This window comes from Rhinatrema bivittatum, chromosome 8 (assembly GCF_901001135.1).
Source record: "Rhinatrema bivittatum chromosome 8, aRhiBiv1.1, whole genome shotgun sequence".
In the NCBI taxonomy this organism is placed as follows: domain Eukaryota; kingdom Metazoa; phylum Chordata; class Amphibia; order Gymnophiona; family Rhinatrematidae; genus Rhinatrema; species Rhinatrema bivittatum.
The window spans coordinates 132,672,804-132,687,283 of NC_042622.1; the positions used below are offsets into that span (position 1 = coordinate 132,672,804).

General features: G+C 46.7%; 1 protein-coding gene across 7 annotated transcripts in view; it reads right to left on the reverse strand.

Annotated features, from left to right (window-relative positions):
* EHMT1 (euchromatic histone lysine methyltransferase 1) overlaps positions 1 to 14,480 on the reverse strand; it is a 441,279-nt gene that overhangs the window by 94,909 nt on the left and 331,890 nt on the right. For all 7 annotated transcript variants that reach the window (XM_029611524.1, XM_029611528.1, XM_029611523.1 and 4 more), the window contains one exon: positions 12,538 to 12,653. In XM_029611524.1, coding sequence (XP_029467384.1) covers positions 12,538 to 12,653 — 116 coding nt within the window. The remainder of the gene's footprint in view (positions 1 to 12,537; positions 12,654 to 14,480) is intronic.

Below are 14,480 nucleotides of genomic sequence, written 5' to 3' on the forward strand. Positions count from 1 at the left end.
GCAATGGCTCAGACTACATTGCCTTATGTCACTTGGAAGCGCCCTTCAACAGCGGTGCCTTCATGACACCCCCAGCACTTGCTGGCCCTGATGGCATCCCATGATGCCTACACGCCAGACAGCGAGGGCACTCACAGCACATGACGTGGAAGATTTCCTCTGTACCTGTCAGCGCACCTGGCACATGATGTCATCCATGGCACATGATGGCAACTCAGGCTCTCTATGGCGAACATGGCACTCGATGGCGAGTGATGGCAACCCAGACTCTGAACGATGACCCTAGTGCATGATAGGCAGATTCTGGCACCAATAGCATTTACAGTGTCTGATGGCATCCAAGATGCCCACGATGCTTGATGGCATCCATGGCACCTGGTGTCCATGGCGCTTGATGTTGAGGTGCCCCAGCACTTGCCAGTGCCTCTGGTACTCGACCCAATGGCATTGATGGTGCCCCATGGTGCTCTATGGCACCCGTAGAGCTCAACAGCATCTGTGGCATCGATGACCACCATGCCACAGTACCCAATGGCACCCATGTCACTCGATGGCAGTGATGGCATTGGTGGTACTCAAAATGTTTAATGGTGCCCATAAAGCTCTTTGGCATAGATGGCACCTCTGATGCTACCTGGGATGGTGCCCCTGGCACTTGACAGCACCCATGCTGCTCAGCAGCACTGATAGCACCCATGATGTTTGCTGGCATCGCAGGCACCCCTGGTGCACAATGGACTTATGTTGCCTGACAGCATTGATGGCACACAAGCGCATTATGGTGTTCATGGCCCTCAATCCAGTACCCTGCCTGGCGTCCATGGCATTTGACAGCTTAATGGTGCTTGATGGCATCCATGGTGCTTGAGGGTGTCCATGGTGTTCCATGGTGGCCACAGTTCTTGACATTCCCTCTGGCGCTCAAAACACAACTGTGGTGCCTCAGTGCTCAACGTGCTCCTGAGGCTGTTGGTGCTCTGGTATTGATCGCCCAGTTTCATGCTCACCCTCACTCCGAAGGAGATGCAGTGCCAAATAGGTCTGACAAGAAGAGTGGAAGCTGCATCATCCAGGGCACTACCCAAGGAGACTAGTTCCCAGGAGTGTGGGGAGGATGAACTCTGCTCCCCACATGAACATCTGGTCCTGAATTACTTCAAGGTCTGAGCCTCCGTCGATGCCCAGCAGTTGGATAGATCTTCCTGGAACTGCTGCCTGGGTAGGAACTCAGGCAAGTCTCCAGGCAAGAGGCTTATTTGGACCACAACGAATTGTACACTGCCAGTCTGAACAGGCATCTGACAAAGGTAAAAAACAGACAAGTTAAGGAGAGGACACAGGAATAAGCTGCAAATGCAGCATTATTTATAAAGGGGAAATATCTGTCAGCTGCACAGTGCACAAGGCCTGCAATGCGGCCGACAGAGAGGTGCTAGAAAGAGAGAAATAAAACAAATTAAACTTAAACTACCGCAAGGGAAGTAAGGGAAAATAATAAACACTAATGCTCTGAAACAACAACTGCTTGTAGCTCTGGAACTGTTACAGCATTAGCTGTCAAGAGAGCAAAGCTGAACCCGTGACCACACGACTATGTGAGAAAAGACTCTGCCTGAGAGACAGGGAGATGGCTATAGCTGGGGTTCTTGTTCAATTAGATATTTCTAGTGCCTTTGACACTGTCAGGCATGATAGCCTTCTTGCACGCATTCATAATACTGGGATATCAGGGGAGTCTGCAAATGGTTTTGTTCTTTTTTAGAAGGCAGGATGCAGAGAATTCAGATGGGTGAATATGCTTCCTTGTGGAGGGGGTTATTTCTGGAGTTCCTCAAGGACCAGCTCTGTCTGCTGTACTTTTTAATGTATATCTTTCCTCCCCTGGAGGCTATTCTCAAAGAGTTGGGGTTGGTATATTATCTGTACGCTGTTGATGTACAGTTTTACATTCCTTGTAATGCAAACAGAATTCTTCCAGAAAAAGTTTTGCAGAGTGTTTGATTGAGGGAAAAACCTAGCTAATAATGGACTACACCTCAATATAATGAAAACTAAGCTTTTGTAGGTTGAAAAAGATCCCTCTAATCAAAATTTGCTTAATATTATGATTGAAGGCACTTCAAAACTTTTATTAACAGAGGTAAGAAATCTTGGTATTTTATTGGATTCGCAGTTAACTATGCGTCCACAAATAAAGCAGATGGCAAAGATTGCTTTCTATAAATTGAAAAAAAGACTTTTAAAACTTGGTTTCCAGCTGAATTGTTTAGACAGTGCTCCAGACTTTGGTTTTGGGACACTTAAGATTATTGCAGCAGTTTATGTGTGGGGCTTCCGGATAAACTGTTGCATTCTTTACAACTGGTCCAACAAATAGCTGCACAGATACTCATGGGTTTGTCAAAATATGATCACATTAGGCCAGTACTAAGTAAACTGCACTGCTACCAGTCAAATGCAGATCTAGATTTAAATTACTTGCAATTACACATAAAGTGTTGTACTCAGAGGGGTAGATATTCAAACTGCGTTCAGCGGTATTTAGCCAGATAAGCAGACTTATGCGGCTAAGTAAGGCTGCTGAATTATGTGCCTATGTTCAGCAGCAGCCACTTAGCTGTGTAAGTCCCTTAAACAACTAAACGATGCATAAAAAGTGGGCGTATACTGAGGGGATCAGGGGTGGAGCGAGTTAGCTATATAACCTATAGGGCTAACTACAGATATTTGGAGTTAGATGGATAAATTTGCATCTAAGTTTAGATGCCCCATACAGCAAGTCTAAACTTAGACGAGTAGATTTATCAGGCAAAGCACGCACATATTTGTGTATATTCAGCAGCTTTGCCATGCCGCTGACTTAGACATTGTAATTTTACCAGATTAGTTCTAACCAGCTAAGTTACTTACACGGCCAGCATTGAATATCTACCCCAGAGTATTTATTTATTTAGTGCTTTTTTATACCAGCATTCATGATACAGATCATATCATGTCGGTTTACAAATACCGGGGTTGTAACCTAACTAACTATTAACGTGGTATAGAGAAGACAAAAAGTTACAATGAACAGGGGTGCTGGAACTGGGAAGAGGAAAATATAGCAGATAGTAACTAGATAACCGTATCAATTATTTACAAAGTGTTGAGTGATCGGTCATGACAACTGGGAAGGCTCTGGGTTTATGGAAAGGCCTGTTTAAATAACCAAGTCTTAAGCCTTTTCTGAATGTCAACAGGCAAGGTTCTTGTCTGAGCTCTGGGGGAATAGCGTTCCAAATGGTTGGTCCCGCTGTGGAAAAGGCCCGTTCTTTAGTGGTTAGATGGCGGGTGGATTTTGTTGGGGGGGCATGCAGGGATCCTCTGTAGGCTTCTCTGATCGGTCTGGAGGACGTGTGAAGTCTGAGTGGGAATTGAAGATCCATGGGGACTTGGTTGTGAATGGTTTTGTGGATGGTGGTGAGGGACTTGTGTAAAATTCTGAAGCTGATTGGTAGCCAGTGCAAATTTCTGAGGATGGGCGTGATGTGGTCTCTTCTGCAAGTATTTGTTAGGATTCTGGCTGCCGCGTTTTGAAGCATCTGCAGCGGTTTGGTAGAGGAGGTGGGGAGATCTAGCAAGATGGAGTTGCAGTAGTCTATTTTGGAGAATAAGACGGCTTGGAGTACTGATCTGAAGTCTTGAAAGTGCAGCAATGGTTTAATTCTTTTTAGTACCTGCAGTTTGTAGAAGCAGTCCTTGGTAGTATCCCTAAAGAAAAGATTCAGTGGTATACGCCAGCACTTTCATTTCACTCTAAGTGAAAAAAGCTGTTATAAGTGCCTTCTAATCTGATTTTTAAACATCAGTTTGTATGTTTCTTTTATCATGCCAACATTATGAAATGAGTTGTCAGCTAAGGTGGGAGAGGGATATTAAGGTATTCATAAAGGGTGTTAAGGGAATTTTGTTCAAGGAACCATTTGGATAAAGAGATGATCCAGTTTAATCAATTAATTAATTATGTGAGGTTTGTATGTTTGAAATATGAATATTTTGAGATATGAGATTGTATTGTACTTATGTTTTTACTATGGAATCCACTCTGAATATTACATACAAGAAAGTTGCGGAAGATACGGTTTCAATAAATAAATATAAATAAATACAGCTGCTCATGCTCAGTAGAGCAAACTGAAAGCTCTAGAATCTTTGAGATCAAAGTTCCATGCCGGCTTCCATCAAATGATGTCACCCATATGTGAGGATGACATCCTGCTTGCCCTTGGAAAAAGATTGCGTCCACCTTATTATTAATGGGAAACCCCAAGAAGGGGTTCTCCCACATTCTCATCAGCATCTCCATAAGGATCTCATGCACTGGGACTACCACGAACTCCTTAGGAGGCTCCATGTACTGGAGGATACGTCTGCAATGTAAATGGGATGATCTCTGCCATTAACCAGACAAAACCTGCAAAGGAGAGGTCTTCCAGAAGAGACTTCTTTCTGCCATTGGGAGAAGGGGGGGTCTAAGGAAAGCCCATCTGATGCATTGTCATCTGAAGAGTTTCTTCTCCCAGGGGAAATAGGGATCATCATCACTGTCCTCGACAGGGGATGGATCCCAAGGTGCTAGGACCTTGGCCAGTGGTATAGGAACTGATTTGGCTGCCCGGGTGGGCCTGCACTTTGAGGCCACCCCCATCGCCGGGGAAGCCTCCTCTGAGGAACCGGGGACCGGTCGACGATGGTTTTGATGCCCTGATGGGCACTGATGTTGCCCGAGGCACCAACACTTGTGGTTTGGTGACGCTCTGATAAGCACATGCAGGGAGCCACACAATGGCTCGAGAAGCAAAGGAGCTGGGTTTGGTGCCATCAGTGCACTGACACAGAGGCCCTATAGTGCTTTTTCCTTGGCCTACTACATTTGCTTCTCCAGCTCCTTCTCAAACATTGCCGATGCCAAGACTGTCTAGGAGCTATAAAGCATAACCAGATCATCTTTGGAACCAAGAGAATCGGTGGCAGACATCAGGACCAGTGGAGGGCATGGCAAACCCCTGGCAACCATGGAGGACTGGCGCTCCTCACCACAGAGTCACTTCATGGGCATTGCAGTTAGGGCTGGTGCATCTCCATGCCCGGCACTGCGCATCAACAGGGACCAATGCCGATGCTACTTCGGCTTCCCTCAATGCTTGGATTGGTTCTTCCCTGGTGCCAAGGTCAAAGAAGATGAAACAAAAATCTTTGACTAGGAAGAGCTGGGTTATGGCCCATCTCTGGAGTCCCTGGAAGCCAACAACCCCGACAGCGCTGATGGCCCCACCTATGTCAATGGTTTGACAATCATTGGTGCGACTCAGAGATCCCTCGATATCGATGCCTCCAATGTCAATGTGAATGGATCAGTCTTCTGGAGCCTGAACAGCTGATCCATCTTCTCCAATCGGACCTGGCATCCTTAGGGGTCCATCTGAGTCAATCCCAGACATCATGTGATGCCCCTAGGCATCTGTGATAGACATGGTCCTCCGCATTAAGGCTACCGATGGAAACCTGAAGAGGACATGGCGTTGCAAAATAAAAGGGACGCAATATCAAATTCGATGGCAGCAGCCATAGAGAGCCAGCGGACACCAAGCACACTTCCACCCCAGGGGTTCGACTGAAAGGAAACTTACCGAAACATTGAAAACCCTAATTGAGGATCTAAATGGGGGAAAACTGGGAGGAACTCACATACTCTGCACAATCCAGACAATATTCAACGCCAGGAAAAAAACAGCTAAAAAGGAAAATTAGTTCTTACCTGTTAATTTTCGTTCCTGTAGTACCACGGATCAGTCCAGACCATGGGTTAAGCCCCCGTTCCAGCAGTTGGAGACAGACCAGAATTCTAAGGCTAGCCCATATAAGGACAGAACCCACCCAGGAACCCTCAGTATAATTATTGTCAAAGCAGAAAAAGGTATAAGATCAAGCAAGTACCGGGATAAATAGTAAATTTAATTTAAACCCAAATAACATAACAATTGAATGAACTGTGTGACTAAACGCTCTTGTATAACTACCCCTGATCATCGCAAAGATGCTTCCGGTGCCTAACAGTAAATCCCAGAAAAGTGATGCAGGAGACAAAAATAGAGAAAAAACCTGTAAGAAGGAAAAAAACAAAAAACAAGAATAACAGGAACGAATTTGAGCGGAAGAATAAGAACGGGCGGGTGTCTGGACTGATCCGTGGTACTACAGGAACGAAAATTATCAGGTAAGAACTAATTTTCCTTTCCCTGTACATACCCGGATCAGTCCAGACCATGGGATGTCCCAAAGCTTCCCTATAGAGGGTGGGACCCAGACAGTCCCACTCGAAGCACCTGCCGACCAAAGGAACCAAAGGCTGGAGCCTGAACATCGAGTCGGTAGTGACGAGCAAAAGTATGAAAAGATTTCCATGTAGCCGCCCTACATATTTCTTGCGGCGACACCGATTGAGACTCCGCCCAAAAAGTCGCTTGAGAACGTAAAGAATGAGCTTTTAGGCCTTCAGGAACTGGTCGGCCCTTGCAAATGTAGGCTGAAGAAATCGCCTCCTTCAACCAGCGAGCGATCCTAGCCTTAGAAGCTTGCTTACCCCTGTTGGGTCCACTCCACAGGACAAAAAGATGATCGGAAACCCGAAAATCATTAGTGACCTCAAGATAATGCAATAAGACTCGTTTGACGTTGAGAAGACGATCACTATTACCAGACGCCGCGAGATCCTCTGGTGAAAAAGCGGGGAGTTCAACAGACTGGTTAATATGAAAAGACGAAACAACCTTAGGTAAGAAAGAAGGTACGGTCTTTAGAGAAACGCCCGAGTCCGAAAAAATGCAAGAAAGGGTCTCTACAAGATAGAGCTTGAAGCTCAGACATTCTCCTGGCTGAACAAATAGCAACCAGGAAAACAGTCTTGAGAGTCAAGTCCTTGAGAGTGGCACGACGAAGAGGCTCAAACGGAGCCGTACAAAGAGCTCGAAGCACCAAATTCAAATTCCACGAATTACAAATAGACTGGACAGGCGGCTTTAAATGCTTAGCGCCTCTGAGAAAACGAACGACATCCGGATGAGAGGCGACCGGCCGACCTTCAATGGTGCCCAGGAGAGAACCGAGAGATGAAACCTGAACACGCAGAGAGCTGACCGAAAGACCCTTGGAGAGACCACGCTGAAGAAAAGAAAGTAAAACCGCAACAGAAGGCGAGCGAGCCGAAACACCCAACTCTTCACAGACATTTTCAAAAACCTTCCAGACCCTCACATAAGTAAGGGAAGTTGATTGTTTGCGAGCCCTGAGAAGGGTGGCAATAACTTCATCTTTATATCCTCTGCATCTTAAACGTCTCCGTTCAAAAGCCATGCCGCTAGACAGAAGCGATCCGCCTGATCGGAAAATATGGGACCCTGCCGCAGAAGATGGGGCAGATGACAGAGACGAAGAGGTCCGTCCACCGAGAGATTCACCAGGTCCACGAACCACGGCTGTCGGAGCCACGAGAATGACCGGACCGCGATGGAGTTCTATTCTCCGAAGAACCTTCCCCACTAACGGCCACGGTGGGAACACGTAGAGAAGAATGTCGGAGGGCCAGGGGAGAACCAACGCGTCCACCCCCTCTGAACAATGCTCCCTCCACCGGCTGAAGAACCGAGGAGGCTTGGCGTTGGCTAGCATCGCCATGAGGTCTAGGTGAGGAGGACCCCACCTGCGCACTATTAGATCCATCGCTATGCCTGATAACTCCCACTCGCCGGGATCGAGATGTTGACGACTGAGGAAGTCAGCTTGAACATTCTCCTTTCCCGCTATGTGGGAAGCTGCCAGGCGATCCAAGTGCCTTTCCACCCAGAGAAAAAGTTTGCTGGCTTCTAACGCCATTAGACAACTTCGAGTTCCCCCCTGTCGATTTATGTAAGCTACTGTGGTGGAATTGTCTGATAGCACCCAGACAGCTCTGTGACGAATCAGAGGAAGAAAAAACTTGAGGGCCAGGCGAACCGCTCGAACTTCTAGGCGATTGATGTACCACCGAGACTGGGAGAGGGACCAGAACCCTTGAGTCATTTGATATTGGCAGACAGCTCCCCAACTGGAGAGGCTGGCATCTGTCGTTACTATGACCCAAGAGGGAGTCAAAAGAGGCATTCCCTTGAGAAGGTGAGCCGGGGAAAACCACCATTGTATGCTGGCGATGGTAGAGTCGGAGAGAGGGAGGATCTCCTGGTACTGCTCGGATATCGGCTTCCAATGGGACAACAAAGCTTTCTGTAAAGGACGCATATGAGCAAACGCCCAGGGGACGAGATCAATCGTGGAAGCCATGGTCCCTAGAACCTGGAGGTAATCCCACGCCGTGGGAAGAGGGAGAGAAACAAAAATGTTCAACTGATTTATCAGATTGATTGTCCGCGAGTCTGAAAGAAAAACTTTCCCGATCCGAGTGTTGAAAAATGCACCCAAAAATTCCAGCTCTTGCGAGGGCTGAAGAGTGCTTTTGGAGTAATTGATTATCCAACCGAGAGAAGTGAGAAGGGCTAAGACTCTGTCTACCGCGAACACGCAAAGAGAGGCGGACTTGGCTCTTATCAACCAATCGTCCGGGTAAGGATGGACTAAAATCCCTTCTCGGCGAAGAGCTGCTGCAACGACTACCATGATCTTGGTAAAAGTGCGGGGAGCAGAGGCGAGACCAAACGGGAGAGCCCGAAACTGGAAGTGCTGACCTAGGATCTGAAAACGAAGGAACTTCTGATGTTCCTGACGAATAGGGATGTGAAAATAAGCTTCCTTCAGATCTAGAGAAGCGAGAAATTCCCAGGGACGAACCGCTGCAATTACCGCTCGCAGGGTTTCCATTTTGAAACGGAGAACCTTGAGGGCCTGATTGACCCTTTTGAGATCCAGATTGGGATGGAAGGAATCGTCCTTTTTGGGAACAACGAAGTAAATTGAATATTGGCCGGTGCCCCTTTCGTGTACCGGAACCGGAAGGATTGCCCCCAATTCCTAAAGATTCAACAAGGTGTGACAAACCGCAGGCCGCTTGGAAACGCCGCAAGGGGAAACTATGTAGAGATCCGGTAGGTGTCTGGCAAATTCTAATGCATAGCCATGTTTTATCACATCGAGGACCCAGAGGTCGGAAGTGATTTTGGCCCACTCCTCGAGAAACAGAGAAAGACGCCTACCTAAGTTTCATGCGGAGGAATGGACCGGCCGAATCTCATTGGGGAGCCGACTTAGAGGTGGTAGACTGCTGATGGCCATCTCGGAAACCTCGACAGCCACGAAAGGAATGGGACCAAGACTGTGACCTGGATAACCCTCCCCTGGGGAAGGATCCACGGGCCCTGTTAACATAACGACGATTCCCCCTGAAGTGAGTGCGAGTCGGGGAAAAAAGATTTTGACTGTTTGGGACGGTCCTCTGGCAGCTTATGGACCTTGTTTTCCCCCAAGGACTAAATAAGCTGTTCAAGGTCCTCACCAAAAAGCAACTTGCCCTTAAAAGGAAGAGTGCCCAATTGAGCCTTAGAAGAAGCATCAGCGGACCAATTGTGTAACCAGAGAAGACGTCTGGCAGATACCGCTGAAACCATAGCTTTAGCTTGGGCCCGAAGCAAATCATATAGTGCATCCGCACCATAGGCTATAGCACCCTCCAAACGTTCAGCTTGCTCAGCCTCTGCAGACGGGAGGTCCTGGGTGCTGAGTAACTGCTGCATCCGCCTAAGGCTTGCCCGCTGCATGAGACTGCTGCAAATTGTAGCTCGGACACCAAGAGCTAAGACTTCAAAAATGCGTTTCAAATAAAATTCAAGTTTACGGTCCTGTACATCCCGTAATGCTGTAGCGCCCACTACCTGAATAGTAGTGCGCTTTGTCACAGCGGTGACAGAAGAATCCACCTTAGGAATTTTTAACATGTCCAGGCAGTCCTCAGGGAGCGGGTATAATTTATCCATAGCTCTTCCAACACGAAGACCCGTCTCTGGGGACTCCCATTCCCTGAGGAGGAGCAAGCGATGCATAGGATGAAAAGGGAAAGTACGCGGTAAAGCCCTAAGTCCCGCCAGGACCGGGTCCGCGTTTGGCGCCATTGCCGCCGCCACAGAATCATCTGGGGGGGCATCAATTCCCAATTCCTGAAGAATGAAGGAAATAAGAGGCTCCAGCTCCTCCCGCTGAAATAAGTGCAGGACACGGGGATCATCGCCCTCTAAAGGGGGGGGGGGCAATAGAATCATCATCATCAACCCCTACATCAAAAGTGTCCAAAGGAAGCGGGGGAGGGGGGTCTACTGGGGGAGGGGGAGCTTCCGGGACCACGCGACCCTAATGGAGCCCTGAGGGTCCAGGACAATGTCGGAGGAAGGCACCGGATTAGGAAGGGGGGAACAGGAGGAGGGGGGGCCACCTCCCTCTGTAAACTAGTCAGGTAAGAATCATGCATTAATAGAACAAATTCTGAGGAAAAACGGGCCCGGACCGGATTACTTACGGGGAGGGGGGGGGGGGGGCGGGTGAGGTGAGGGGGGGGGGTCAGAGCCAGCATCCCGAGAGCGAACCGGGCTCAAATTGGGTGCAAAAAGTTGAGAAATCGAGTCCCCTGCTCCTGGAGAAGCAGGAAGAGAATGCTCAGAAAAACCTAAAATGGCCGCCGCTCCCGCGCGATCCCGGGACGAAGATGGCCTAGCAGCACGTCGGGGAGCCCTTCCCCGCGGTTTAAATGCTGGTGATTCGAGAGAGGAGCCTTCACCCCCTGAAATGCACCTAGAACAAACCCCCTCACGGGAGAGTCGGGAGGCCAACTCTCCACAGGCAATACAGCAAAGTGGCCACGGCATGAGGAGGGAGCCGAGAAACAGCTGAGCTGGGAGCCCCAGAGGAGGTAGGCGGGAGATTGAACCCCGCTCTCTCCACACAAATAAAAACTGCTGCCTTTTTTTTTTCTTTTTTTAACAAAGAACGATAAGAATTAATAAATAAATCTCTGAGAAACAAAAAGTAAAAAATTATTTTATTTTATTCACAGAGTCAGGGGAATATAACTCTTCCCTGAAAGGCACAACCGAGGAATGGGCATCTCGGGGCACGGCAGCAGCGCAAGTGGGGAGAGGGACTGGCACCACCAGTATCACCCACACAGGTCACCGGGAAGGGAACCTAGGCTGATATATATCAAGGGGCAAAGCCCCCCTAGGAACCCCAAGAGCGAGGGAGACAAAAGTGTCTCTACCCTAACACAGGCAGTCAGAGAAACAAAATTATTTCTGTCTTTATTATTTACCTTTTTTTTTTTTTTTTTTTTTTAATGTATAGAAGAAGCAAATTAAGAAGGTACTTGCGTGAGCTTGCCCCTAAGAAAGAAGAAAAAGCCAGAGGGCAAGCTAACAGGGAACCAAGGAGTGAGCTGTTCCAACTGCTGGAGACAGACGAATACTGAGGGTTCCTGGGTGGGTTCCGTCCTTATATGGGCATGCCTCAGAATTCTGGTCTGTCTCCAACTGCTGGGACGGGGGCTTAACCCATGGTCTGGGCTGATCCGGGTACGTACAGGGAAACAATAAAAACCTTTTTGAGAGAGACTAGACTCAACTGCAAATCACAGGGCTCTGCTGAAAAGAAAAGACTGAAGGGATCTTGCGTGGCTGTGTGGTATAATGCATGCCTCAAAATTCTAGAAACTTTGGCATAAGTTTTCTGTGCTGGGCTCCATCAGATGATTGTGTGAGGTCTGCCATCCTGTTTGTCCTTGGAGAAAAAGTGATCTTGTGTATTAATTCCAAACTCACTTTTTATATCTATCAACAGATCATGCTTTCACACCCTCCTCTCCTATAAAAGTTAATGTGAGCACCAAGAGTAAAGTAATAACTACAAGTTCTCATTTCTTGTAAAGTTATTTCCTCCATATTCTTTCTGGAGTTGTGCCCATTAGGACAATTGCAGCCTTTACTAATGATCAAGATAATGAAAGGTACATTCTGATGTTTTGGGGTTTTTTAAAGATTTTTATCCATTTTTTTCCTTTTTCATAGATATCTCCTTTTTTCCTTTCCCAAACAGCATGGCCAGTAGACACATGTGCCATCATCTTTCAAGAAGAAAGTCTCCTCTGAAACGTATCCTTGGCTGGCAAAAATCACCACAGTAGTGGCAGCCCAGTTTCCTTACCTTCTGTGGATGGAGGGTGTTTCCTCTGGGGTGCACCTGACTAGATGGTCATGTTGACACTCAACCATGAATTTCCTGTACCTGAGTCACAAAGCTGTGCCTAGATTCCCATCTTTGATTCCCATCTTTGATGCAGAAATGTAGTGAGTCATCTAGACATTTAATTCTAACTCTTACCCTTCCAGTGCCCCCAGTGAAGCACTAAGCATGTCACTGTTCCGGCTCCCACAGTCTAATTTTCCCAATAGGCTGTTAATGATTCTGTTTCAACATGCTGCAAAATTTAATCTGTAAAATATTAAAAATGGAAAGTGATGGATCTCTCACCTGAGCCCATTCTGCACAACCCTATTTCGGCACGTTCTCCAACACGAGCAAGCATGGTTACATTCAAAAATCAAAGGCGGTTCCACCATATTGAACTCGGGCAGGAGTCGTCCATCCTGCAAGAGACAAGGGTCATGTTCAGCAATGATGTTCTTTGCAATGCTCAACCATTTTTTCAACAGATTTCACCAGCATGCTTTGGGCTGCTATTAGCAGCAACTGTTAAATCATGGTTTGTTTTGTACTTCTCACATACCTACAGAAAATTCCAGAGATCATTACTATAATCCAGCCTCTAATACTTGTAATGCTGAATACATCCAGATTCAACCAGTCTGATTCAGAAAGACAAATACCTCTTTCACAGCATCCTACCCCCTGAATTAGCTACTCCAGTATTCAATTCTAGATTATTAAACCTGGCTTCATTACTTGTTTAATGCAAATTAGAGAAAGGATTAAGCACGGATGATTCCTGTTGTTTTCGCACTTAGTACTGAAGTTGACCTGAAAACTACATTCATATATTCCCAGAATAACGAATTGCAAAGTGAAATCCTACATAGGATTACTTCCTGACGATTTAGGGGGTACTCTTCAAAACAATTTAACCACATAAACTGGCCTATTACATTACATTTTACACTTTTATACCACTTTATTTCACAAATACTAACCCAAAGCAATTTATATCACAAATAAAAACTGCCCTCCCTCAGAGCAGCTAAAAGGTCTGCAAGGCTTATAAGCAGCAGTAAAAAAGGAAAATTGGTTCTTAGATGCATTTTCATTCCTGGAATACTACAGATCAGTACAGACTCCTAGGCTTCGCCTCCCTGCTTGCAGATGGAGACAGAGGACAAAAGCTTTACTGACACTGCTACTTAACCTAGAGTACCATTTGCAGTCCCTCAGTATGACCTGTACCTAAGCCAAAATAAGAAAACCTATATCAATAACTGAGACTCTCAAACCCCCTCAATGAGCAAAAGGGAGGCAGAACCTCTATGGAAAACTCTTTCCAACAACATTAAGCAGAAGACCATGTAACCAAACAAACTGCCATGACGAGTGGGCTTTACTAAACAGGTGGGGTTCTGGATTGATCTGGGGTATCCATCAATCCAGATCAATTAGCATGTAAGAACCAATTTTCCTTTCCTGTTCATACCCCAGATCAGTCCAGACTCCTGGGATGTACCCAAGCTCCCCTTTACTGGGTGGGAACGTGATAGCCCGCTTGTAATACTCTCTCTCCAAATCCCACAGAGTTCGGATTTCAGACATCCAACCGGTAATGCCTGGAGAAAGTGTGTAATGACTTCCAAGTAGCAGCTCAACATATTTATTGTGAAGAAACCAGCTGACACTCGACCCATGAGGTTGGCTGCACCCAAGTCAAGTGAGCTCTTAGACCTTCCAACGCTGGATGGCCTTTACAAATATATGCCAAGCTAATCGCATCCTTCAGCCATCTTGCCCTTTCTTGGCCCATTTCAAAGCACAAAAATATGATCCAGTCTCCAGAAACTATTAGTCACCTAGCGATACCTTAACAACCTTGCCAAATATTCAACATACAAAGTATGTTTGCATATGGCACAGACAAATCCAAATTTGGAAAGACGGGAAATTCCACTGTTTGACTAAGAAGAAAGGCCGAAACAAACTTCAGCAGAAATGAGGGCTTCGTTCGCAAGGACACCCCATTCTCCGTAAACTGAAGAAAGGGATCTCTATACAAGACAACACGAAACTCTGAAATTCTTCTGGCTGAACAAATCGCCAACAAAAAAAAACAAACACTTTCAGGTTAAATCCTTTAGAGTTGTTCTCCATAATGACACGAACAGAGCCTCACACAGCACCCTAATCATCAAATTAAGATTCCACGAGGGACACACCTTCCACCTTGGGGGCTGCAAGTGTTTTGCCCCTCAAAG